Source organism: Bactrocera neohumeralis, chromosome 2, assembly GCF_024586455.1.
Source record: "Bactrocera neohumeralis isolate Rockhampton chromosome 2, APGP_CSIRO_Bneo_wtdbg2-racon-allhic-juicebox.fasta_v2, whole genome shotgun sequence".
NCBI classification, from domain to species: domain Eukaryota; kingdom Metazoa; phylum Arthropoda; class Insecta; order Diptera; family Tephritidae; genus Bactrocera; species Bactrocera neohumeralis.
This window is the reverse complement of record NC_065919.1, coordinates 16,144,155-16,169,599: the sequence shown is the minus strand read 5'-3', so window position 1 is coordinate 16,169,599 and position 25,445 is coordinate 16,144,155. Positions and strand designations below refer to the sequence as shown.

The window sequence follows — 25,445 nt, the reverse complement described above, 5'->3', positions numbered from 1 at the left end:
TTTTATTAGACTTACTTTTCATTTGCTGTACTTTATCTATCTGTCTGTAATGCTGTATGATTTCGTTTCGTAAATCGTACTTCGTCCTCCTTATACATTCCTTAACTCAACTAAATCAACTTATTTAATGTAAATAAATCGAAATTAACGTGCAAACCAATACACAAAATCATGCATTGTGCATTCGCCTGTAAATACTGCGAATATAATTCTAATCCCAAGAATAAAATGAGAACAACTCAAGCGAAGTATATACAAATATTATTATTATTGAAAAAATTAACACAAAAACATCAGAAAATGAAATATTTAACGAAAAAAGCATATTAAAGTATGAACAAATGTAATTTTTTTTAATATTGCACAAACGCGTTGAAGCATAAAAAATTGTTTAATGTGTTTTTGTACTTTGTTGTAAATTGTTGAAATTTGTAAAGTAATACAAAAACAAAAAAAAAAAAAGAATTGTAAACATAAAGAAGCAAAAGAAAGCGCAGCAAAACTGCTGATTATCTATGTAAAGCCACTTCCCTCCTTTGTAATTTTCATACACACACAAATTGAATATCTCAATTCCATGTTGATTGAGCGGCTTGTTTGACAGCGTGACCAACCGCCCACTTTCGTGCACCAATTGACAGCTTCTTACTCCATTTTTGGAAACACAAAAGTCAAGCGCACACGCTCTGTCACCCACTGACCGTTATGTGTAAAGTATTGTTTTTTTCTTTCGCGAAAAGTAAAAAATGTAAATATATTTTATACGCTACACAAATTGCTTAAAATGTCAGTATGCTGACACATTCAATTGAGTTGACAATTCGATTTCAACGCGACAAATTAAATGCAACTCATTGCACTTTGTACTTTTGGTCCGTTATGTGTAATGTCAGAATTTTGGTGCACAAGCATTTTCTTTTTTTTTTTTTGTTTTGCTCAAGCGAAAATGTAAAGTTCTTCCTTTTGTGTATTGTTTCGTGTGTACAATCTTTGTGATTGTCAGTTAATTTTTATTTGTTGAATAAGTAACGGTTTTGAGTATGGAATGTAGGTGCACTAGTTTTGACCCTTTTGTAGAGTTGTGTATTTTGAAGTTGTGGTAAGTACTTATAAATGTATAGTAAATAATCCGATTATTTATTAAGATAATGAGCAGCAGTTATAAACGGAGTGAGAGTATGATAACAAGAGAGTATAGCAGTTTACCTTATTAAAGAAAAAAGAGTAGGTTGGACACATACCATACAAATCAGTGTACTATATATGTACATAAGTATGTAGAGAAAACATTGTGGGGATTAGCAAAGATTGTTTGTGCTTCGATGTAGCTTGTGAGATTAGAATTAATCTTGACTCTCTTGGAATACATATGTTCAAAAATGACCAGGACTAGCTCTAAATAATGTTAGTTTCAAGTACTCGAAAATTATTCTGTTTGACTTGTGAGATCAGAATTAATCTTGGCTTCTTTTGAATACATCTGATCAAATTTGAGCCGGACTGATAAAATATAAATAAATATTCAAGTAGAAGTATTTTATTGTCTGGTTAGATTTGTAATTAGTACTTTTGGAATGGCTTCCTCAGAATACATCTGATCAAATTTGACCCGGACTCATGAAATATAAATAAATATTCACGTAGAAGTATTTTATTATCTAGTGAGACTTATAACTAGTCCGTTTGGAATGATTGCTGACATGATCAAATTTGACCCGGACTGACAAAAAACAAAATACATTTTCACTTATAATTATTTTGTTGACTTGGGTGATTATATATAATTAGCCTATTTGGAATTTTTGATTGTTTGTGTTTCGATTTAACTTGTAAGATCAGAATTAATCTTCGCTTCCTTGGAATACAACTGATCAAATTTGACCCGGACTGATAAAATATAAATAAATATTTACATGGAAGTATTTTATTGTCTGGTGAGACTTATAATTAGTATGTTTCGAATGATTGCTTACATGATCAAATTTGAGCCGGACTGTCATAAAACAAAAACAAATTTTCACCTAGAATTATTTTGTTGATTCGTAAGATTATATATAAAATGGTCTATTTGGAACTATTTTGGAGTCTTGTTTGCGTTTCGATCTTATACTGCTTTACATATAGAGTCTAATAGGATTTTCAGAAATTCTGTTACGTCGGTGAAACGTAGCAAATCTATCTTATATGTGTAGTTAGTAATTGAAACAAATATGTGAGAAAACTAAAGTAGAGAGAAGAGAGAAGAAAAGCAGCAACATTTCCAGCAACATGTGAGGATTGGCACATATTGAGTGTATATTTAAAATTTACAAAACTAGTCTTCACAAATAACTATACTTTAAGTGAACCAGTTAAAGATGTATATCTTATTTGAGAAAAATATGCATTTAATGCTCAGAGAGTTCTTCAACTGTGGAAACTTTAAATTATTTATTAATAATTTTTATTAATTATTACTCAGAAGTTCAGGTTATTCTACCTCTATGCCTTTATGACAACATCGAAATATAGATTGAACAAAATTTTTAACACTACGACATGGATATAGGGCCGTCAATGTAATAGATAAATACTTCACAGATGTTTATATTATTTAGTGCAAGAAGCAGCTTTTACAGTGGTTTCTTAAGAAGAAGTTCGGTGCAGGTTCTAACCAATTTTAAGCCAATAACGTTATTTTTCTGTCGGACTTAATACCCCGAAGGAAGCTGCATTCCGAACCAGTTCTCTAGCTTTTGAAATTTAATTTTATACAGATTTAACGACAGTAGAGTCCATTGAACTTTGAACTACCCACACATTCTTCTCAAATATTAGGGCTGAAGAAGAAGAAATATCAATTGGTTCGTGGACTGAGTGATCCATATAATGAAACAGCAATTTTTGCGCGTTTATTATTGTCCAAGAAGCTATCACAGGTCCCAATATTCTTGCTAGTGAAGGCAACTTTCGCAGTAATGTTGTTGGATGAAACATGGGTTCGTTTTATAAATAGTTTATATCATTAAGTCCTAGGGGGTTCCATCGGATGAAGCCGTCATATAACATTTAGGCTTCTTTACAGCAGTGTCCTTTATATCATATAAGGGAACCAATGTAAATATTTTCTTCAATTTGTTTTATATGGCGTTTTTATACCTGGATGTTGGTACTTTATCTTGACAGCAGCGGGTATGTAAAGACTCACCACTAAGTGAATAAAAGATGCCGACATTTTGTGTTCTCTTCGAATAAAACTAATACCATCTTACTCGGATAGGAAGATAGGGTTAAAAGGTTTTTCTTAGTCATTCTGGTATGTATTTAATAAGATATTTAAAGTTGGTTGTGGAATTCTGAAAGCAGTGAGATTACAGCTTCGAATATAGTTAGCGTAATTTCTATTCCTTCGAATCAAATTTTTTGGAATTAGGCAGGAATTGTCTATCTTCATGAGTGCTGACAGCCATCGCACTCAAAAGAGGTAGCTTCGACTGACAATGCACAGCACATAAATTATAGTATAGAGATAATCTCGGTCAGAAGTTCACTATAGCAGCATATTTTCTTATATACATATATATATTATAAGTGCAAGTATGTATCTCTTACCCATCAACATATGGTTTTTGGTAACTTGAAGCACATGCAGTCATAATTCATGTGCATATATTAAAACTTTCACTGTTTCCCTACCAATATGAAAGCTTTCGTGATTTGCATTAAATAAACACTAGAGCTTCGTCAGGCAGGTAATGAGAAATGAAGAATGAAACATATTGTTCCTTCATATTCCATTTGGCGCAGAATGCAGTTTTGTGAAAATACAAGCGTAAGTACTTTTCGAAATACGTGTAAACAAATAACCAGAGAATTGCATAAATTTTATGGAAATTTTCATATTAATTCGATGTAAGGAAGTTCGTGCTGTTGGTGTTGGTGTAGCACATACTTACTCATCCTTGAGATTGTAGTAAATTGATGTTAGTTTCAGTAAACTCGTGAGCTCAGAATTAATCTTGGCTTTCTTGGCATACATCTGATCAAATTTGACCCGGACTGATAAAATATAAATTAATATCCACGTGCAGTCTATTTTTATTATCTGATGTGGTTTATAATTAGTCCATTCGGAATGATTGCTTACATGATCAAATCTGATCCGGGCAGACAAAAAACAAATAATTTTCACCTAGAACTATTTTGTTGATTTGTACGATTATATATAATTAGTCTAATTGGAAATCTTGCTTGCTAACATCTGATCAATTATGACCCGGATTGTTAAAACTAAGAAATATTCACGTTGAAGTATTTTATTGTCTGGTGAGATTATATATCATTAGTTTATTTGAAACTCTTGCTTCCTAACGTCTGATCAAATTTGACCCGGATTGATAAAAAGAACGTATTTTTGGTTCATATTTTTCTCCTTTGTTATATATATAGTATATCTATATTCTTTGGATACAAACTAATCAGCAGACTTGTAAGCAATTTGTGTAGCTCAATTTCAGATACGGTCCTCATCAAGTTCCACAAAAACGAAATTTTTGGTATTTCCCTTTTAAGATACAGCCAGGGCTGTTTGCTGGTTGAGTTAGACTCCCTGCTAAGTTTCTTGTTTAAGATAAAAGTCTTGCCGTAGAAGAGTATCGCATGCTGAAATATGCTTCTCCGGTGCTGCAGAAGAATCGTAATAGTTAGAAGCTCTAAAGTTTAATATCGGGTAGTGATATGGTGAACTATGTATTCCTGTGGATCGACCTCCCAGTAGATGTTGCTATGACCCTGCCGATTAAGAGTGTCACGCCCTTGAAAAAGTCACTCAAGTATCTGTTCTTGTTGTAGTGGAAGAATTCAGACAAGTTGGCACTTCTTGACTTGATAAAAAAAAAATTCGGGTCGGTTCCGGTTACAGAGACCCGACTATCGTGGGAACGGACCTCTGTTTGCGATCTGTCAGCCAATTAGCCAGTAAGATGCCGTAACACAGAGACCTATCCCACAAATATTTTCTTTGGAAGCCGAGAGAAATAAAAGAGCTCCTTAAAGGTGACAAAGCTATTATAAAATAATGGTCACGAAAAATGAGAAGAGTGACCAAGCAACTAAGTTTTTGCGGTCTTTAAACACACTTATGGTACATGAACACGATTTTAGTACAACAACAATGAGGAGCACTTTGGTAACACAGTCTCAATTCGTATAATATGTAGTAGTTTTAGTTCAGTTAGGAGCTACACTCCACTTTCTGTTTATGCCTTTTAAAACAAAATATGTGACCTGGTCTACGAAAAGGGGGCTAACGTGCGAAAACTAGTTTTCTGGGAAAAGCTGTTAAAAATAATCGTCAGTTTCTCGTTATCTCACTAATTGTTCTCCTTTTTTTTGACACCTAAGCCCCCTTTTCGTAGACCAGGTCACATATAATTAATTTTATCCAAAAAAATTGCTAACGACTATATGTTGTTTTTTTTCGCTCTCCTAACATGCCTCTTTTACGCAACCTCTCTCTCTTTGCAGCGCGCCGATCACCATCACCACGTCCAGGCCGTTGGACTCGTGCTGGCAGTGAACCGTACGTGCCACCACCAACCTACTGGAGCCGCGCACCAAGCGTGTCGCGCGCACCATCTGCTTTTGAACGCGCACGCAGCTTGGCACCAGCCTTGATCGATCGTGCACGCAGCTTGGCACCCAGGCCATTGTTCCGTGCCAGCTCGTTGGAACCATTGGATGAACTCTTTGATAGTAAGTTAGCTGATAGAACTTTTGAGCGTGCCGGCTCACCAAGTCCCACTCCCGTTAAGGCTGGCCGCTGGGGACCACGCCCCAATGAAGTCTCCTATGATGCTAATGGTACGAGCAAATGATTGCGCTTAAAGAGCACTCACCGCGCCACCTAAGCTGTAGTCGCCATCTACCAACAGTCACACTCCATTGCCCTCTCTCTTTATCTCTCCTTATATCCTTTCCTAGCATACTACTTATAAGCATGCTGGTAGTACCTATCCTAGTGGGTGTGCGGCGACAGCAGGGTGGCGAGTTGTGCGAATGAGTTGCAAAACAAAATTCCTTCTTTTGTTCTATTCGGTTCTAGTGTTGCCGTTATTGCTGTTGTAGTTTTATTTTTTTGCTTTTTTTTTGAATTCAAATATTTCCCTCGCTTCCGGCATTTGAAGTAATTGAATTGAATAATTGGCAGCCCGAAATTTAGTGCGCATGAAAATGTCATGAAATTATGATTTTTATACCTTCTGAATATTAATTGGCAGTTGTTATGGCAGTATGATAAAAAAAACGTATTAATTTGTGAAATTGAGTTTATGAAATTTATATTTTTGTGCTTTGCGCCAATAGCATCAGAGTAATTAAATTGAACTCGTGCCTTTCGAACAATGCCCCGCCGTGAGCTTGCACCGCTTTCGATGTCCTCAAGGCAAAGTGACCTTTCACCTTTTTCATTATGCAAATGGCGCAAGAAATGGTTATACATTTTTTGTCTTCAATTATTGTCATTATCTTTTAATATTCATGTTTAATTGGCATTTTACTTTTCGCTTTTCTATTATTTTATTCAAAAGGTTTTAGTCGCCGCTTGAATGTTTTATTATTGGATTTGTGATATTTGTTTTATTTTTTTTTATAAAATTTTGTTATTTTATTTTGCATAAAAAATTTTAATAGTATTAGGTTTTCCATATTTTAATACATATTTTATTTAATTATGTAAACTGACAATTAATTTTGAGATTTTTCCTTAGCAAAATTAAATGTGTTGAAAAAAACATTTTTATAATCTGTACAGGATATATTAAGTTTGCCACGATGTGTGTAACACCCAGAAGGAAACGTCGGAGACCTATATATACATAAATGATGAGCGTGACACGCTGAGTCGATTTAGCCATGTCCGTCTATCCGTCGGTCCGTCTGTAAAAACGCGAACTAGTCCCGCAGTTTTAGAGATATGTACCTGAAATTTTGCATACGTCCTTTTTTTACCAAAACGCTGTCTATTTGCCGAAATTGTCATTATTGGACCACTATAGCATAAAGCTGCCATACAAACTGAACAATCGGTATTAAGTCCTTGTATGGTAAGCTTCTTTATTTGACAAGATATTTTCACAAAATGCGGCATGCGTTATTATCTTAGCCGAAATTGAAATCCCGCAAGAAATTGTTTAGATCGGACCATTATGGCATAGAGCTGCCGAATATACTGATAGATCAAACTCAAGTACATGTATGGAAAACTTGTTTATTTTACAATATATCTTCACGAAATTCGGCATAGATTATTATTCAAGGCAACGCTGCAGTGCCCGAGAAAATAATTCATATCGGTCTACTACAGCATATAGTTGTCATACAAACTGACCAATGAAAAATAAGTACTTGTATGGAAAACTTTTCTAATTGACAATATGTCTTAATGAAATTCAGCATAGATTATCAGCTCAGATTTCGCCACCATCTCCGAAAATATTATTCAGATCGAATCACTAGAGCACAAAGCTGCCATATAAACCAACCGCTCAAAATCAAGATATATATCCTTTAGCAGAATTTTACGCTATAAAAAATATACTTTTGAAGGGTATTATATATTGTTTCTGTGCAAAAAAAATTTACAGATTTTCTTGTTTTTTTTTTTATTTTAATTTTTTTGATTTTTGAGATTTTTTTATTATTTTACAAAACCATTTTATTATTTTTTCCTTGCTTAAATATATGGACATATTGTTTATTATTTTTGGTTATTTTCTGAAGCATGTAGTACCCTATTGTTTTCTTTCAAATTTCTGGTAAAACTTTTTTCAACATTTAAGCATTTATTACATTTCCTTAAATGTCCAAGCATGCATTTCCCTACATATTTCTTTGAAAAAAATCAAGAACTTAGCCAAGCGCAATTTTTATTTGTATGTGTATGTTTCAACAGCAATTCTAGCTCTTAGTCAATGTTCTTAGTTGCTTTTGTAGTGAATATGTTTGTTGTACGCAGCGCAAAAAAAGAAAAAATCAATGAATTTGTGTCGGGTCCCAGCAGCGGCAAGTTTCCACAAACCGTCATTCCAACACGCTGGCCAAAAAAATTACATATATTTTCCTGAAGCTCATATAAAGAAGCCAATATGTACATATATACATATACATATAAGTATGTATGTTTAAGCAAGCACATGGAAAATATGAAATGTGCATTTCCTCCATTCACGATATATTAGTTTTTGTTCTAAAACATTGTTTTTCTCTTTTTTTCCTGTGTTTTTTCCAAAAATGAAAAACAAACAAATCATAACGACGCGTCGCTAATTATTGTTATAGTTTAAAAAAACCACAAAATTTTCTTTCTACTCTTCTTACTGCAAACATCACGCTGTCACTACAAAAACATAAACCAAATAAAAAAACTATAAAATAAAAAAAAAAAAACAAAACAATGCAACATTGTATGGAAATCATTAACAAACATGAACATAAAATCATATAACAACAACAAATAACATCAAACAATAAACAAATAAAAAAATCCACAAACAAAAAACAGGACTTCCCATCTTCCATCCACGCAATCGCTTCAGGGATTTGTTGAACCCCAATCCTTATGCGCCCATCTCAGCATTCACACGCGATCCCTTCTGGTGGGATGTCGATGATTTGGTGCCCCTCCGTGCCCTCTCCGTGCCACGCGCCCTCTCCGTGCCAAGGGGTTCCAGCCCCATTGCACGCGACTCGTTCTTGTCGCCGGTGAAGAATCGTTACTTGTGGTCCAAACATCCAGCTAGACCATTGACCCGTAAGTATTTGTTGCATTTACAGTTAGTTACAAGTTTTACTCTTTATTTACTTATTTACGTATTTACCAATTATTGCACAATATTTGTATTTGATTGAATAAAGTGGATTTTTTCTCCCTTTGTTCTGTATTGTGATATGAAATTGTTGTTTACATACCCATCCCTAAGGCATACCACAAAATCTCATGTGTCCCACATTTTCAAAGCACACACACAACACAGAAAATTTTAAAGCACACACAACAGAATTTTAGCAACACATAGTATTTAACAGAACACAAAGTTAGTCTTGCGAATTCATACACACGAAGCTCATAAATTTTGATAAAAAAGTTTTAAATTTATAGGTCTCGAATTTATCACTCATAACACACTCACCTTTGAGTTTTTACATTTCAATATTTGTTCGCACTCACATTATTTGACATTAAGGCAACACTTTTCATATAGATTTATTTAAACATGCATATATACACAATTTAACATATTCTCTATCTACTAAATAATTCATTTCTAACACATTTTTATTAAAAAAATTTCATACTCTAACTAATTTTACTAGTTCATCATGAAAACAATCAGAAATCATTGGGTATGTGATGTACATACATATGAAAAGGGTGAGCCATTTCGAGGTTCCCTACTGTTTTAAAGAAAAAAAAAACAGAAACTTAAAATTGATGTTTTGCTCCAAGGTCTGAAACGAATCGGGATTGTCCGTATTTTTATTTAGAAATTACATATTCCCACAGAAAAAAGTCTAACGGCCAATCGACCGGCCAACGAAGTGTTCTCTCAATAGATCCATTGATTGATGCGATGTGTAGGAAATTATGCCGTCTTATTGAAATCAAATGTCGCCGAGATCACTGGCTTCAATTTCAACTATCAAATAGTCGTTTATTATAGCACAAAAACAATCTCACCGGCAAGATTTTGGAAGAAATATGTACTGATGATTCCACCGGCTCACAAACCACACCGAACCATTGTTTTTTCTGTTACTGTTCTGTTTTCTCTTACTTGTTTACATACCCATTGAGCCGGAAATGGGTCTCATCGCTGAAAAAATGTGGCTCGAAAACATCAGATCTTCTAGAAACTTTACAAGAGCACATAGAGCGAAGCGATGTCGCCTGGGAAGGTCAAGCGGCTTCAGTTTATGCACAAGCTGTATTTTGGACGCTTTCAATTTAAGATCTCGACGTAAAATGCGCCAAGTCATTCAATATGTCTCCACGGTCTGCGTGAATATTATCTAATAAATAATACTGCGTCTCAAGATAGGTGATGGTGTTGCGAATAGAACGCTCAGTAGGCCGATTATGTTGACCATAAGTTGAGCAAACTCGCGAAACACAATCTTTAGAGAAAGTGAATTTTCGTAACCAAGTTGAACGATTTGTAAACGCTGTTCAGGCGTAAGTATAATATTTCCATGATGAAATGCCAAAGAATACTGAACAAAAATAACATGACAGCTTGACACGACTCAGGCGAGATCTGTCAAAAAATGCTATTGAAAAAAGTGCATCTACTTTTATCATCCGTTATATGTAGGTAAGTCAAGTGGCTGAATTAAGTTTTGGAGATCTCATAATAGTCAACCTAATGGCGTACTCTTTAAGATCTCTCCATATTCTAGTGGCAAAGTTGATTAAATTTTAATTCAAAATCATCAAACCACATCAGCTTGGATCACCCGTTATACCAAGATAAGTCAAGTGATTGAATTAAGTTTTTGAGATCTCAACCTAATGGCGTACTATGTAAGAGCTCTCCATATTCCAATGGCAAAGTTGATTCAATTTTAATTTGAAATCATCAAACCGCCTAGGAAAATTGACTTATGATCATATCATCAAAACTTTGCTCGACAGCGTATAAGAATATATGCATCTTCGTTCTAATATGTACTTGTATCTTTCGCAAAAAGATAAGGAAATGTTATTCTGGAACTCTTCTATAAACCCAACAATCGTTGTACAGAAGCGACATGATATGACAAAATGTTATCAAATAGCAACGTATATTATTTTTAAAGTCTTAAATAGTACGCACTCAATGTTTTCTCTTAAATCACATCTAAAACTTACTCAACGTAGTAATCAAACACATCAAACTATCAATCATCTCAGTGAAAAACTTCTCAATCATCGAAATCTATCACATCCAACAAACTTAGATCGACTACTCATTAAACTCTTGTATATATTTATAATTTTCTTTACATTTATATTAATCCGATATCAATTGTCTTAATATGTATCTCTTTAATCATTTTCATAACAGCTGAAGGCGATGAAATTTTGTAAAAGGAAATTTACTAATAACTTTGCATAACATCGACAACGAAAAATGAACAAAATAGAAATATTTATCAAAACGAAATTTAACGGCTGTTTATCAAACCTTTAACAAACTTTGAAAAATAACATTATTTTCGCAAAAAAAAAAATTGAATTGAAAAAAAAAATAAAATTAAAATCTCATCAACAAAAGTAAAAACCACGCAAAATATCATAACATACTACATAAATATGGTATACTATATGTAGCATTAAAAATCTCTTCACTGATCTGAAGTGAAGCAGTAATCTTTTTACTTATCTCGTATTTACTACATTTACTCCAATTCTATGTTCTAACCACCAACAGCCAGCCTTTAAGTCAAACAAATTGTTAATGAAATACAAATGCAATTACTCGTACATTGTTATAGAAATTGGTAAGACAACATTTGACATTTGTAAATATGTTTTCCATGCATGACAGTTCTTAGTTGCTGTGTAGCGCGCCATCTATTGCACGACACAAAATTCGCAATTAGCCGAAATTAATAGTATTGATCATTAATGCTTGCATATTGGTAGTATTTCCTTAGTTTCTACGCATAGATATGTAGTAGTGTGGTGGTAGTATAAGTATTATAAATAATTATTTGTTTAAATTAAAGTATGTATACTTAGTCTGCTATTTTTCTTTGTTATTTCGTATGTATTTATAGAGAAAATATTCCAACAAGTGTTTGGTTATAAGAAATTCACTGTCTTTATTTCAGCCAGAATTTTTAAAAGGCTACAAAATTGTGTTCATTGCGACTAGCGTTCTCGCCTGCCTTGTGAGCTTTCACTTTCCAGCAGACAATATGATTTGAAATGAATTTATAAGGAGGAACTCTTTCGAGAGAAGTCACATAACTATAACCTTTGGAATCCCTTTCGGATTTCTCTTAAAGTTGAGGCCACTGAGTCCAAATTTCGGTAGTAAATTTTAATAAGTTCGACTCTTTGTTGGACCGTATATCTTTCCATGATGAAATGGAAAATCTTACTGAAGAGAAATGTTAAAAGAGCGGAAAAAATATGGCGTCGTTTGCGGTCCCTATCGGTCTACTTTTGTAGCGCCCTATTGAAAAATCCTACATAAATCTCATACAAAACTACTTTGTCCTAAGGCAATATGAGGCCGCATCCTCACGTTTAGGTTGCAGAATATTCTCTAATTTTTCAAATCGTAATTTCGTTATTAAAAATTGAAGGAGTAGTAAGTTCAATTAATTATTCGACATAAATTGTTTTATTACTGAAATATATACAAAAAGCTCAATTGCTTAAACAAACCTTCTTCAAATTCATTAAAGCTTGCCAATAATAATTCTAGCCTTTTTTTCGCTTAACCCTTTGTAAACTAAATGATGAGCAACTCACTGAGGGATTTTACCATTAACTGGTTTGCAACTAATCAATAATTCGGTCCTAATACCATATTCCCACCGAGTTAAGCTGTTAAGTAGATTATCTCACTAATCTGAGGCGATTTAAAGCTAATCTACTCCAAATCTCCCTGTGCGACTCTAATTTTGCGTCAGCTGTTTGTCATATTTTGTTTTAACACACAGGCAAACAAATAAGCAAAAAATTAAGTGGTTACATGGGTTTCCTCGGGTGAAAAACAGCCTTTTTCAACAATTTTTTTTTCATATAAAAAATGAAATATTTTATTAGAACTGTTTTTTGTTACAAACATACACTATTAAGCAAGAAATTATGATTTTTTTTGAAAAAAATATTTTATACTTGGCCATTGCGACACCTTTTCCGGTGACCTCTCGGAAAACAGATGCGCCCGCGTTGGCTCTTTACATGTTCATGTAAAGTGAAAAAAATATCTGTAAAGTAAAAAAAATACCTGTTGTAGTTAAAAACTTAACTTAGAACTTGGATGAACGAAAACAAAAACTGAAATTTGGATTTTTTTGAGAAAAACGCGTTTAAAGACGACGCACTTAGCCTAGCTAGCCTCGAACGCACAATTTCTCAAGGCTGTATATCCAAAACTATTAGTCGGATCAATTTGAAAATTTCGGACAATATTCTAGAGGGATTGTAGAGTTTAATAAGCTAATAAAAAAAATCGATTTTTTGAAACCCGTAAACCCATGTAACCCTTTAAAGCAATATCAAATATGTGAAAATGGCAAAAAATATGTATAAGGAGAGGAGTGAGCTTGTCGAAGACGATCTAATAGAATTCTGTTGTGAAATGCTGCCACAGCTTCGTTCGGCTAGTCAAAAACAGCTGTTTTAAAATCTCTAACAGCAGTGAGGATAGTCTAGATTAGTGCATAGATTAAATGTAATCTAATCACTTCAAATTATAGGTGGGAACATGGTAAACGCTTGTTCTTAACTAAATATTTATGGTTGTCACCAAAGCCGATTAGGTTAAGGTATACCTTAAACGAGGCTTAGCGCAAAATTTATTTGTTTTCGATGAGGTGCATTATATCAGCAAAGGCTTAAGCCGCTTCCTAAAAACTTTTAATATTGCCTCCAACATACTGTTAACAATGCTATGTACCACTTCCGGCGCACTTAGCAGTCTTCTAACACTGTAAAGCCATATAATTTACTGGCGAAGAGTGCCATACATAAATTTTCTGCTCGACTCGGTGATAGTTTCATATTTAATTGTATGAATTTGGTAGGAGTTATGGTTTAAGTAAAAGGAAGACAAGTTATGTTTAGAAATTTGACAAGTAATAATTGCTTTAGTGATCGAAAAATAAAAATAAAAAAACGAAATTTTTTATAACAAGATTTTTCTAAAACCAATAACTTGTTGCGAGTATTTCCAAAGAGTTGTTCAAATATATACCACTCTCATTAAATTTGTTGGAATTTGCTTCTCACAAGGCAGGCAACAAGTAGTTTAATACCCAAAACAATGCTTCCGGCTCAAGTAGTGCATTTTTGAGTAGCACAAAGTAATATTATCTTTATTATATAGTAATTGTATGTAACACAGTATTTTCATTGTATGCAACAAAATTTATGTGAAATTTAAAACAAATATTCATACTTAAATATATTTTAAATTAAAGTAAATAGAACTAATGCATTTGTATTTTACAGCACACCGTACGATTTTGTAAACACGACGACAATTTGAAAAAAAAAAATATATGCGAGCTTTTTTCGCATTCACGAAATAAGCAAAACGAATAATGAAACGAGGGCCAACTAAGGAAGAAATCGAAAATATACTAAATTAGTCGACCTTATCCAAAAAAAACGAAAATTTTTTCAACGCATACAGATAAGCACACCCACAACAACAACAACCAGAAATTTAAGAACAACTCACGGAAACAAAAACTTCAGTGAATTCAATGAAAACAAATCAGAATGGGTGTACAATAGCAATTAAAAATAATAATAAATATAACAGCAACAACAACATTTATTATAAAAATATTTACGATTCAGTTTATTTACTTACAAAATCTCATATTTTGTATTTTGTATAGAAAATGTATTTATTTCAATTTTTTGTGCTGCCAATGACGACAACTATGGAATCTAATAGAAATAAATGAGTAACGCAGTAAAAGTAAAAAAAAAAATAAAATTAAATAAAAATAAAAATAAAATAAAATAAATGAAAAAGACCTGAGTGCATATTTCCCGAGATTTGTTTTTGCCAACAGCAGAAACCGAATTAATTTTCAATTTTTATTCATAATATTAACTTTTCGATAAGTATTGCAAGCATTATGTGTAAAAAATGATTTACATTTATTCTCAGAGCGCGAAGATGTTTAATGTTTTAAGATTACGAGTGTGAGCTCAATCGAGGCTCTGTGGTCTTATTAGGTTTAGGCGTTGTATAAGAAGTATTGTTCCTTTTTTGTATATTTGCGTAAGTCTTATTTAAAGCTTAAGTTTGGATAAATGAAGAAAATGAAGATAAATGAAGAAAACATTTCGAAGTAATATATTTATGTTGAAACACAAAAAATAATAAAGGCGCACACAAGCACATTCACACAATTGTGTGTGCCATTGATGATTTTTTGTCTGTGTGTGTAATTGTAAAATTTACAATTTATGTTTTGAAGTAAATCAAAAACATTTTTATGAAAAATTTAACTGAATTGTATATATCTGCCAACTTTTTATAAAATATGAATGCTTATATGAATAAAAATGCAATTGCAACAACAACACCACACAATTTGCAGTGTTCGCTAATTAATTTTACATCAGTTCCATGTGCGGTGTGGGAAAAATTTTGAAAATACTTCCAACTTTCCTCAAAATGTATACACAATTTCTTCATGGGATAAACAACAATTTACCTTGAGTCTTTTTTGGTGGTAATTTTTATGCAAAAAGTAAAATTGAATATTAAAAAAAAATACAAAATTCAAAGAAAATTTAACGAAGATTTCCAGTAAATAATTAAAAAAAAATCGAAATGATTTAAAAAAAATTTTATTTTCAACTAACCGTTTTTTGGTAAACAATAAACAAGTTTAGGTTAAGTTAATCTGGTAGGCCAATAAGCCACGCATGGAACAGTTTGGTCCTTTGCGAGTTCACTTGCTAAGTCCAAGAAGAGTAGTCAGCCTTTAAGAATCCTGCGCTTGTTGCGAATTTTAATAGACTCTGCGGCCTGACTATCGATACTTCCTCCAGTGTATCGCGCCGTGGGGCCCCAGATGCTTATAGCGTAATTTTGTCAATGCAAAACAAGTGCACAAGAAATGCCCAATTGTTTCCTGGTGCCCTGCTCTAGTCATTTCAACCTTTTCAGCAGTTTGTTACGCCACAATAAACAAATTTCTTAAAAATAAAAAGTTCCTTCGATAGATGATTGATTAATAGATTTAGTGCGCCTTGGATTTAAATATTAGAAAATGTAGAAGGAAAAGTTAAGACGCACACCCAGCAAATTAAAATGAACATTGGCTATACCTAGAGTGATTCATTTCGAGATATCCTACTTTTTTAAAAGCAAAAAACACAACAACTTCAAATTTAATTATCAATCGAAAGAATATTTTTTGGCATTTATTTTTTGAAGATTATTTCTTTCAAATATTCGCTGCGGCAACGTCTCATATAGTCCAATTTTCGATGACTCGTTCGAGCATTTCGACTGATAAATGGCGAATGACACGCGAGATTTTTAGCTCCAAGGCCGGAATCGGAACGGGATTGTCCGTATAGTCTTCAGAATTTACATACATACATATTTCCACAATCTTGGTGACTAATCGACCGGCCCAAAACATGAATTTGTCTGCTCACCGAAGAGTTTTCTCAATAAATCCATTGATTCATGCGATGCGTGGAATGTGGCGCCGTCTTGTTGAAACCAAATCGCGCCGAGATCACGAGCTAAAATTTCAGACATCAAATAGTCGGTTATCATAGCGCGATAACGGCCGCCATTAATAGACCACATAGACCACATCAAACCATTGTTTTTTCTGAATGAAATGGCAATTCTTGAAAATTCTCAAAAGCGGCAGTTTTGCTTGTTTGCATACCAATTTGGCCAGAACAAAATTTTGTTCGAAAACGTCGGATATTCTTGGAACTTTTCAAGAGCCCATAGAGTGAAGCGATATCGCTTGGGATGGTGGAGCGACTTCAGTTCATACACAATCTGTATTTTGTACGTTTTCAATTAAAGATCTCGACTTAAAATGCGCAAAGTCATTCCATATGACAGTCCGAGTTGCTGCGAGCGGCGCAGAATCGACTCTCCACGGTCGTCGTGTAATCTCTGAGATATTTACTGCGTGCTGGGCGTGGTCTTTTTGATCGAATATTATCCAATAATGAATGCTGGGTCTCAAGATGGGTAATGGTGTTGCGAACAAAATGTTCAGTAGGCCGATTATGTTGACCATAAGTTTACAGAACGTGAGTTTTCCTTGTTATAAATGAGTAGAAGCAGGTGGCAACCTGCATAGAACTTCCAAGCCAAGAAAATAAATTTTACAAATCCACAGAAGCGCTACCAATTGAAAATCATTGAAGAAAATAATGCGTAGAAATTCTTTTTTGAGGGTTTCAGCTGTTCAGAATTTTCAGTTTAATATAAATTAATTAAACAAATTAATTGAGAATTTAAAAAAAAAAAGAAATTAAAATTAAATAAACAAATTAATTGAGAATTTAAAAAAAAGACGATTTCCGGTTTTGTATATACATGTATAGAACGATATATACAGCACTCATGCATTAAAGAATGTGCTCCGATAGTTTGAATTTGATCCAGCAAATAGTTTTGGAGATATGAACAAATTTGTAAGAAGAACCTTAAACGCGTTTTTCTCGGTGAAGAAAGTTTCTTCGAAATATTTGAACGATCGACTTAAAACTCTCACACGACGTTCTCAGTTATATTCGTTAGTTAATGATGATAGGTATATGATTATGGTAATAATTTCGATTTTTGAAGCTACCCGAAAGTGTGAATTTTTTACAAAAAAAAATTATTTTTGGAAGCTGCTATTTTGTCGAAAGTAAAAATTTTGACTAGTCTTTCGATTATTATCTGTATTCATCTATTTTAAGAATTCTTTTATGATTTGACGTTATTTCATGAGTACCAAGTTCATCAGGATATCTTAATTTTCACTCAATTTATAGCTTGCACGACCGGACGGACAGACATTTACTCGGATTTCAGCTCGTCTAGTCATATATTTACCCGACACTTAACCTATTTAGATTAGTTTTAGGTTATACAAATAACGATTGGTTGAACAAAAATATTATGCTTTGTAGCAACATGTTGCAAGGATATAAAAATAAAGAAGTAAAATATGAAACGGCCTCACAAAAGTAGTCGCTATGAGTAATCAATATTTGAGGGTACATAATCCTCGATGTTCATATTTGTAGCATAAACTGCCGTTTATTTTAGTGTACTGCGTACCTTTTTATATTTTTTCTATCCATATTCAAAAAGAAATTGAAATTAAAAGACAAAGTGATAAACATGCAAACAACCACTTTTGGCAAGAGCAATTAAACCTGCCAAATAGCTTAGAAATTGCACACAAATTGCGTGTCAAACACTTTTACATGCGTATTTACCTAACGAAATGATGAACATGCAATACAAAAACAATAAAAACATTAAAAATATCTCCTGGCAATCCATTGATAATTGTCGCTTCAGTCAATAAAAAACAACTGCGAGTAAAATAATTAAGAAAGCAGCTAAAGTCATTATTTACGACTAATAGCGCCCGCAGAAGACACTAGAGGCAGAAAGAAAAGTCAAACTAGTTAAGTAAGTGGCCACGAGTGCAGAGCAAACAGTCACTTGGAACCAAAAGATGTAACTATTCAAAAGCAGGCAAATACCAGCAACAAAATGGGAGTCTACACATACATAGAAAACAAAAAAAAAATGGTAAGAAACTGTTAAGTCACCCAACCAATTAATAAAATTCAGTTAAACGCTGCGTGAGCAAATTTCATTTATAATACTACAAAGCCAGTTGTGGCACTTTATTTGCACCTACAAACGCACGCGCACACTCAAGGGCCAGCCAAGTAATTGAGTGCACTAGCAATTCAGTCATATTTAAGCGAGATTGTCCCTTCAAGTGGCTTATGGCGTTGCCATCACGCTGTGTTTGTGACGCAAAAGTGTCTGTCTCGAGGGCAATACGAAGGCAGCAAGTTGCTGTTGTCTGCACGCACGCAGAATGGCATGACTTGCATGCTCGTCATTGGAAAAGTTAGCGGAGGTAGGGTGATACTAAAAGACGGCACAATTAATTTAGTATTTCTACCATATACCACTCGGCGACGAGTATTTGGTTAGCACAAACATTTCAAGAATATTTCAAAAAGCACTAATTTTACGCACGCGCTATAAATTAAAATTCAATTAGTAAGTTTACAAAACTCTACTACGAAATAGAAAATAGTTCACATAAAATTACATCGACAATGCATTAGTCGAATACCCGCCAAATAAGTTTATTATAACCACTCAAATATTGTTTTGGTACAATAATGTCTTTAATTGACTCAAAGCGATTTCCCCGTAGCGGTCGTTTGAGTTTGCTCATCAGGCGATATTGCTTGAAAATTTGACGAAAGCTCACGAAGAAACAATGCAGTATGCGACGGTGCATTATCATGGTGCAAAAGCCAAGAGTTGTTGGCCCATAATTCCATTCTCTTTTTACGATTAGCCTCGCGCAAACAACGCATAACACTCAAATAGTATTCATTGTTGACAATGTGGCCGATCGAAAGGAGTTCGGAGTGCACCACACCTCGTTAATCGAAGAAAACTGTCAACATAAACTTGATTTTTGACTTGCTTTGACGTGGTCTTTTCGGTTTTGGCTCCAGATTGTAAGCAGATCCAAGAGTCATCGCCAGTAATAATACATTTCATGACATCCTCGTAGTTGGAAAGCAATGTTTGATAGTCTTTAACGCGCCGCAGTTTTTTCAAAAAAATTTAGTGATTTTGGAACAAATAGTTCACTTTCACTTTTCTTAGGCCCAAATGATCTTTCAAAATGATTTTGACTTATTCTTCCGATATTCCAACGATGCCACTAAGATCTCTGTATGTTAATCATCGATTCTCAAGCATCAATTCCTTTATTTTATTGACGTGTTGATCATCAGTTGATGTTGATAGCAGTTCTGGACGTGATTCGTCACCAACGCGTTCTCGACTCTCTTTGAATAATTTGTATCAATCAAAAACTCTTGGTCGCGACAAACAACTATCACTGAAGGTTTTTTCCAACATTTCGAAAGTTTCAGCATCAGAAATTTGTTTCCGCACACAAAATTTAATGGAATTTCTTTGTTGAATAATTTCACTCATCGTAAAAATAGTCGCATACACTTTATGTACTTCAGAAATACCGGATATAGTATACCAAACACTAATGATTATTTTGATGTGACATTTGATACTGACATATCAATTTATACAAAAAAATATTTCAACGAATGGGTTTTCGGGCGAAATTTAAATTGAAAAGTCTTACTATTTTTTGCCACTTCCTTTATAACGTATTTTTTTTATCGACTTTCTTGCGTTTTTAATTTTTCTGTAATAAATACAAACATAATGTCATCCCTACAATTGTCATGTTGGCTTGTAATACGATAAGATAAGAGTAGCTTAAATACTTGTTATTGGGAAACCAAAAAATCCGCAATGCTTCAAGTGTTAAAAATATTTAAATTAAAAGTTTATTTCAAATAGATTTTGAACCTGGGAAACACTAATTTTCAGAGGCTGTTTAGGGCTAATTTTGATTTTTTTAAAAATAAAATGATAGGACAATAAAAAATTTGTCACATATAGAATTTTTTACGAGAGTTTCAAACTCGCATAGCTGCCGTCTGTCACCTACAAATTTGGATCTGATTAAGTGCGCAGTTAATCCGGATTAACGCTGTAGTCAAACATGGGGTGCTTCAAGTGTTAAAAATATTTAAATTAAAAGTTTATTTCAAATAGTTTTTGATCCAGGAAAAACACTAATTTTCAGAGGCTGTTTCTTGCTAATTTTGATTTGTTTAAACCGAAAATGATAGGACAAATTTTGTCACATATAGAATTTTTTAGGTTGTAGTCAAGGGGTATAGAAGTCAAACCACCAGCATTTACTTAAATGACGAAACAGCTGTACGGGATCGATAATACAATTATGCTTAATCCAAAATAGCACTGCAAAAGCTTAAAATCATTCGAACGGACTCACGGGAGATGTCGAGCTCTCTTGCTATCTCTCTAACACTTGCTTGATAATTTTCCAGCACCATATCCTTCACTTTTTTAATATTTTCATCGGTTGAAGAGCTCGAAGGTCGTCCAGAACGAGGCATGTCTTCAACGAACTCTCAGCCGTCTGTGAAGGCTTACTACTACTCGTAGACTTGTGTTTTTGATAAAAACGGAGTCACCGTAAGCCTTTTCCAACATTTGCAATGATTCTACACAAGAACTTTGGTTAGAAATACAAAATTTGAGGCAAATTCTTTGCACTTTTACTGAGATGTACCGACTTAAGCAACTGCTGTAAGCAAACTGGTTGCCAGATCGCGCTCAAGTTTGTCATAGTAATTAAAGACAGTCATACCAATCAAAATACATTTTTTTGTAATATCATTTACCCGGGGAATTTAATTACAATTTCGCGTGCTTTTTTGTCACAATATGAAACTTAAAAAACATTCATTGGAGTAGTTTTTTAAGCTGTCCCTCAAGGTGTGGCCCTTAAGACTACTTTTCCAGCAAAGCTGAAGCATCCCAAATTTACAAAGCGTTCCTCGATCAAAATTTCAGCAGTCAAAATTAGAAATGCTAGTTTCCCATCATTTGTCGAAGTATTTTAACCGCCAAAATTCTGTTTCTCAAACTTAATTCAGAAATACTAACATTTTGCATAATGTGCGCTTAAAGACGACCGAATAAAATATTTGAAACTTATCCACCCATCATGTAATGTGGAGGCATTGTGATACTTGAAATTGTTCACTTAAGTGCTGCAAGCATTTACCTGTCACTCACCGTACTCATGTACATATTCTAAGTAGTAAAAAGTGTGCTTGAAGTAATTAAATTACAGACAAAATCACGACTTTGATGTTTGCGTAACAAAGTGCATGTCCTTGAATATTTTGACACATTATGTATATGTGTTTATATAAAAAATTATATCACATAAATCGCACGCTTGCAACAGATTTGAGACTTAGTAGACACCCAAACCTAAACAAGAGTGAATTTACTAAAAAATTTACATCACATAAAACTTCGTACTTACCAAAAGTGCGTGGGTGGATAAAGCTGAGAAATAACGCAGCCTCTAAGCATTTAGAATGGTAGCTGGAAATAAGTGGTGAAAACTTTGTCAAATTTGGAGTGAAATTAGAAAGAGATAAGCAAACAATTGACATTAAAAGAGATATTAATAGTTAATTTTTGATGAACTTAAAATAAATTCATATATTCAACTCTTAGAATTGTTTATAATAAATACAAAAATATTTAAAATATAGAAAATATTTTGCAAATCAACTCATCTCCAAAAATAAAACACAATTTCTTACTGTTAAATAATATATTGCCTACATGTAGGCGCAAGCACTTCAAGGTTGTATTCTGGTCTTCAATTTACTTGAAATTTTCAGAGAGTCCAGCTATAGACTTGCCTATGTCTGGAACTATACATATACCAAATTTAAATTTTTAATATTGGGTAGTCGAAAAAGTCTTTTCGTATTTCTAATCAAACTTCAACTGCCAGTTTTCCGCAGAGACATTGTTCGATCAGTGTAAAACCTTTCTGCTTTCTCAGCGAAAAACTGCGACCAGTAATTTTCATAGGCTTCTCTTAAAGCCAACTTTACTCTACTAAGGGAGTTCTGCATTGACTGAAATAAATGGTAGTCCGATGGTGCAATGTCAGGGCTATATGGTGGATGCATAAAAACTTCCCAGCCAAGCCCTCCCAGTTTTTGCCGAGTCATCAAAGATGTATGTGGTCTAGCGTTGTCTTGATGGAAAACGAAGCCCTTTCTGTTGATCAGTTCTTGGCTGGTTTTTTTCGATTGCTTGCTAGCTTCAATCTCATCAGTTATTGACAGTGGAATGTAGAATCAATCGTTCGACCAGGCTGGAGCAGCTCACAGTGGATGATTCCTTTTCAATCCCACCAAACACTCAGCATAACATTTCGAGGCGTCAATCCATTTGGCTTTGCGACCATTTGTTGAGCTTCGCCACGCTTGGACCATGATATTTTTTGCACATTATTGTAGTATTTCAACCACTTTTCGTCTCCTGTTACTATTCGCTTCAGAAATGGTTTGATTTCATTTCGTTTCAGCAAAGAATCACTGATGTTAATTCGGTCCATTAATTTTTTCACAGGCAATTCATGTGGTACCCAAGCATCGAGCTTCTTTTTGTAGCCAGCCTTTTTTAAATGGTTCAAAACCGTTTGATGATGAATCTTAAGTTCCTTAGCGATGTCATGGCTGCTTATGTGACGGTCCTGGTCAATATTTTCCATAATTTCATTGACCTTTTCAACGATAGGTCGACCAGAGCGAGGTGCATCTTTCACATCGAAATTTCCAGAACGGAAGCGAGCGAACCATTGTTGTGCTACACGAACTGATCCGTAAACTTGACAGATTTCGTTGGTGGCTTGCGTCGCATTCTTCCATTTTTTATACAAAATTTTCAAAATATAGCGAATTTCTTCATTATTTTCACTCTTTTTTGAACAGTTGTAACTTTTTTTCAACTTCCCCAAATTTAATACGGAAATACGAAAAGACTTTTTCGACTATCCATTAATAAAACAAAAATTTAAAACACTGAAAAAAGAGGTACAAGCTCAATCTGAGCATGTATACCACGCATATTTCAATCCTAAAATATATTAAGTGTTTGCAAGCTGTACTACATCGCCGGAGATGTATGTATATATGGTATGTATGTATGTATGCAGGTGCGTTTGCGGTCTAACCGCAATAATGTTCCTGATTTTGGCAAATTACTTTGGCGTCAAAGCATTACTTGAAATTAATGATAAATTAGCACATTTCCAAAGCAAAGCTAAAGCTAAATTTTCGACAATATCTTTTATTTTTACCACACATACAAGTACATACAAATCGTGGTAATTACTGACAAAAGCGAATGGCATGCTGCTAATGACAAGAAAACAAATACAATGTTATAGATTGAGTATAAGTGGGCGAGTGGGCTTTAATGTGTCTGGCAATACCACAAGAAATTATATTTCTTTTTTTTTTCTTTTGCTTAAGGAAAGAGAAATTAGTTTATTTTTAGCACACATTCCTTGATAGTTTTGGAAATTTTTAGATATTTTTTTCATACATTTTTTTATAAAAATTTTTATCAACACAGTTTTTATATATTATGTCTTTTAACAAATTATATACTTTTTTCTCTGAATAAAAAAAAATTTATCATTGGAATATACTCGTAGGTATGTCCCTTAGTGGCAGGAGAAAAATTTTACATGAAAATATTTTTCAAAAATCTGATATTCTTCTCGGAGCTATTTTAAATCTGTAGCTGTTATATGGAATAAAACTTACTATATGTTAATAAATCTAAAAAAAAATATTTACAATTTGGTATCTCGATTGCCTCGTCGCACCCTAGTTCGGTATTTTCTCTCATAGGCAATTTGTGTTGGCGAGAGTATTACTCCCACATGCAGAAGGAAAGCTGTGTAAAGAGCAAAATTCATCACTTTGATAGGATGTACATGGCTCAATGATGATTGATTAATCCACAGTACACATGAAGAAACCAGTTTTAAGTTTTCAGTTGAGTATTTAATATATATGGTATAATATACTTGTAAGTATGTATATATCTTCGAAGAAATATTAGATTTAAGAGATACAGAATTTCAATATTATCTACTTCCATCTTAAATATATGTATATAATGTGCTTCATAAACATAAATAAGGAAAAAGTGTCTTCAAATTAATATGTCGACATCTCTTGTGAATCCGTTCGAAAGATTTTGGTGAATATTTTGGGTATGAAACGCGTTCTTGCTTGGCTCGTCCCGATTAAGCTTAACTTTTTTCAATAAGAGTACGATTGTGGCCGAATTTAAAACCAAAAAGGCAGTGAGTACCATCGATCAACCATAGTATTCACCAGATTTGGATCCGTGTGATTTTTTCTTGTTCCCCAAATTGAAATTGCCACTTAGTGGAACTCCTTTTCAGTCGATCGAAGAGATAGAACAAAATTTGCTTAAGGCCATCCCAAAAAATGCTTATGAAAAGTGTTTCGAGGACTGGGGAAATCAATGGCATAAGCGTATTTTAACAGTGACAAAATAAATGAATGAATAGTTAAATATTTTGCGTTTTATTTACAATTTTCGGGTATTTTTTTACACAATGTATAAGTAGCTTTATATGTAATATAATATTTTATTTATCGAATTTTTAGAGATCAGATTTATTCTGCCTTAACACAGTTCCTTCAAACATGTTCAGATTTTTCGAAAAGCAAATTTAATTCTTTGTACTACCATGTACATATGTATATTAGGTTGTCAAATATCTTGGGCTTTTTTGTTCTTTATTCAATGCATTATAAAAAGTCTTACAGTGATCGGATTTAGTTCAAATATGCACCGTTTCGTTCGATAATCTGTTTCCATCTAGACGGCAACTTCATAATACACCCCTCATAGAAGCCCCCCTCCTTATTTGCGAAGAACTTGGACAGCCGCTTTTTACAAGCCTCTTTTGAGTTCAACTTTACACCAACAAGTGTGTTCGCCATGGAC

At 33.6% G+C, this 25,445-nt stretch overlaps 2 protein-coding genes across 12 annotated transcripts in view; one reads left to right on the top strand and one right to left on the bottom strand.

The window, feature by feature from the left end:
- Nucleotides 1–15,308, top strand: part of LOC126751394 (uncharacterized) — a 32,919-nt gene extending 17,611 nt beyond the window's left edge. For 3 of the 9 annotated variants that reach the window (XM_050461623.1, XM_050461624.1, XM_050461625.1), the window contains exons 6-9: nucleotides 5,506–5,841; nucleotides 8,540–8,788; nucleotides 11,082–11,517; nucleotides 14,207–15,308. In XM_050461623.1, coding sequence (XP_050317580.1) covers nucleotides 5,506–5,841; nucleotides 8,540–8,788; nucleotides 11,082–11,104 — 608 coding nt within the window. In that variant the 3' untranslated portion in view covers nucleotides 11,105–11,517; nucleotides 14,207–15,308. Of the gene's footprint in view, nucleotides 1–5,505; nucleotides 5,842–8,316; nucleotides 8,789–11,081; nucleotides 11,518–14,206 lie in introns of those variants that run through there. The other 6 variants (XM_050461631.1, XM_050461628.1, XM_050461627.1 and 3 more) reach the window with 5 other exon arrangements.
- LOC126751393 (soluble guanylate cyclase 88E) overlaps nucleotides 1–21,950 on the bottom strand; it is a 100,390-nt gene extending 78,440 nt beyond the window's left edge. For all 3 annotated transcript variants that reach the window (XM_050461620.1, XM_050461622.1, XM_050461621.1), the window contains exon 1: nucleotides 21,913–21,950. The gene's annotated coding sequence lies outside the window, so the exon portion shown is untranslated. The remainder of the gene's footprint in view (nucleotides 1–21,912) is intronic.
- Between the last annotated feature and the right edge of the window lie 3,495 nt (nucleotides 21,951–25,445).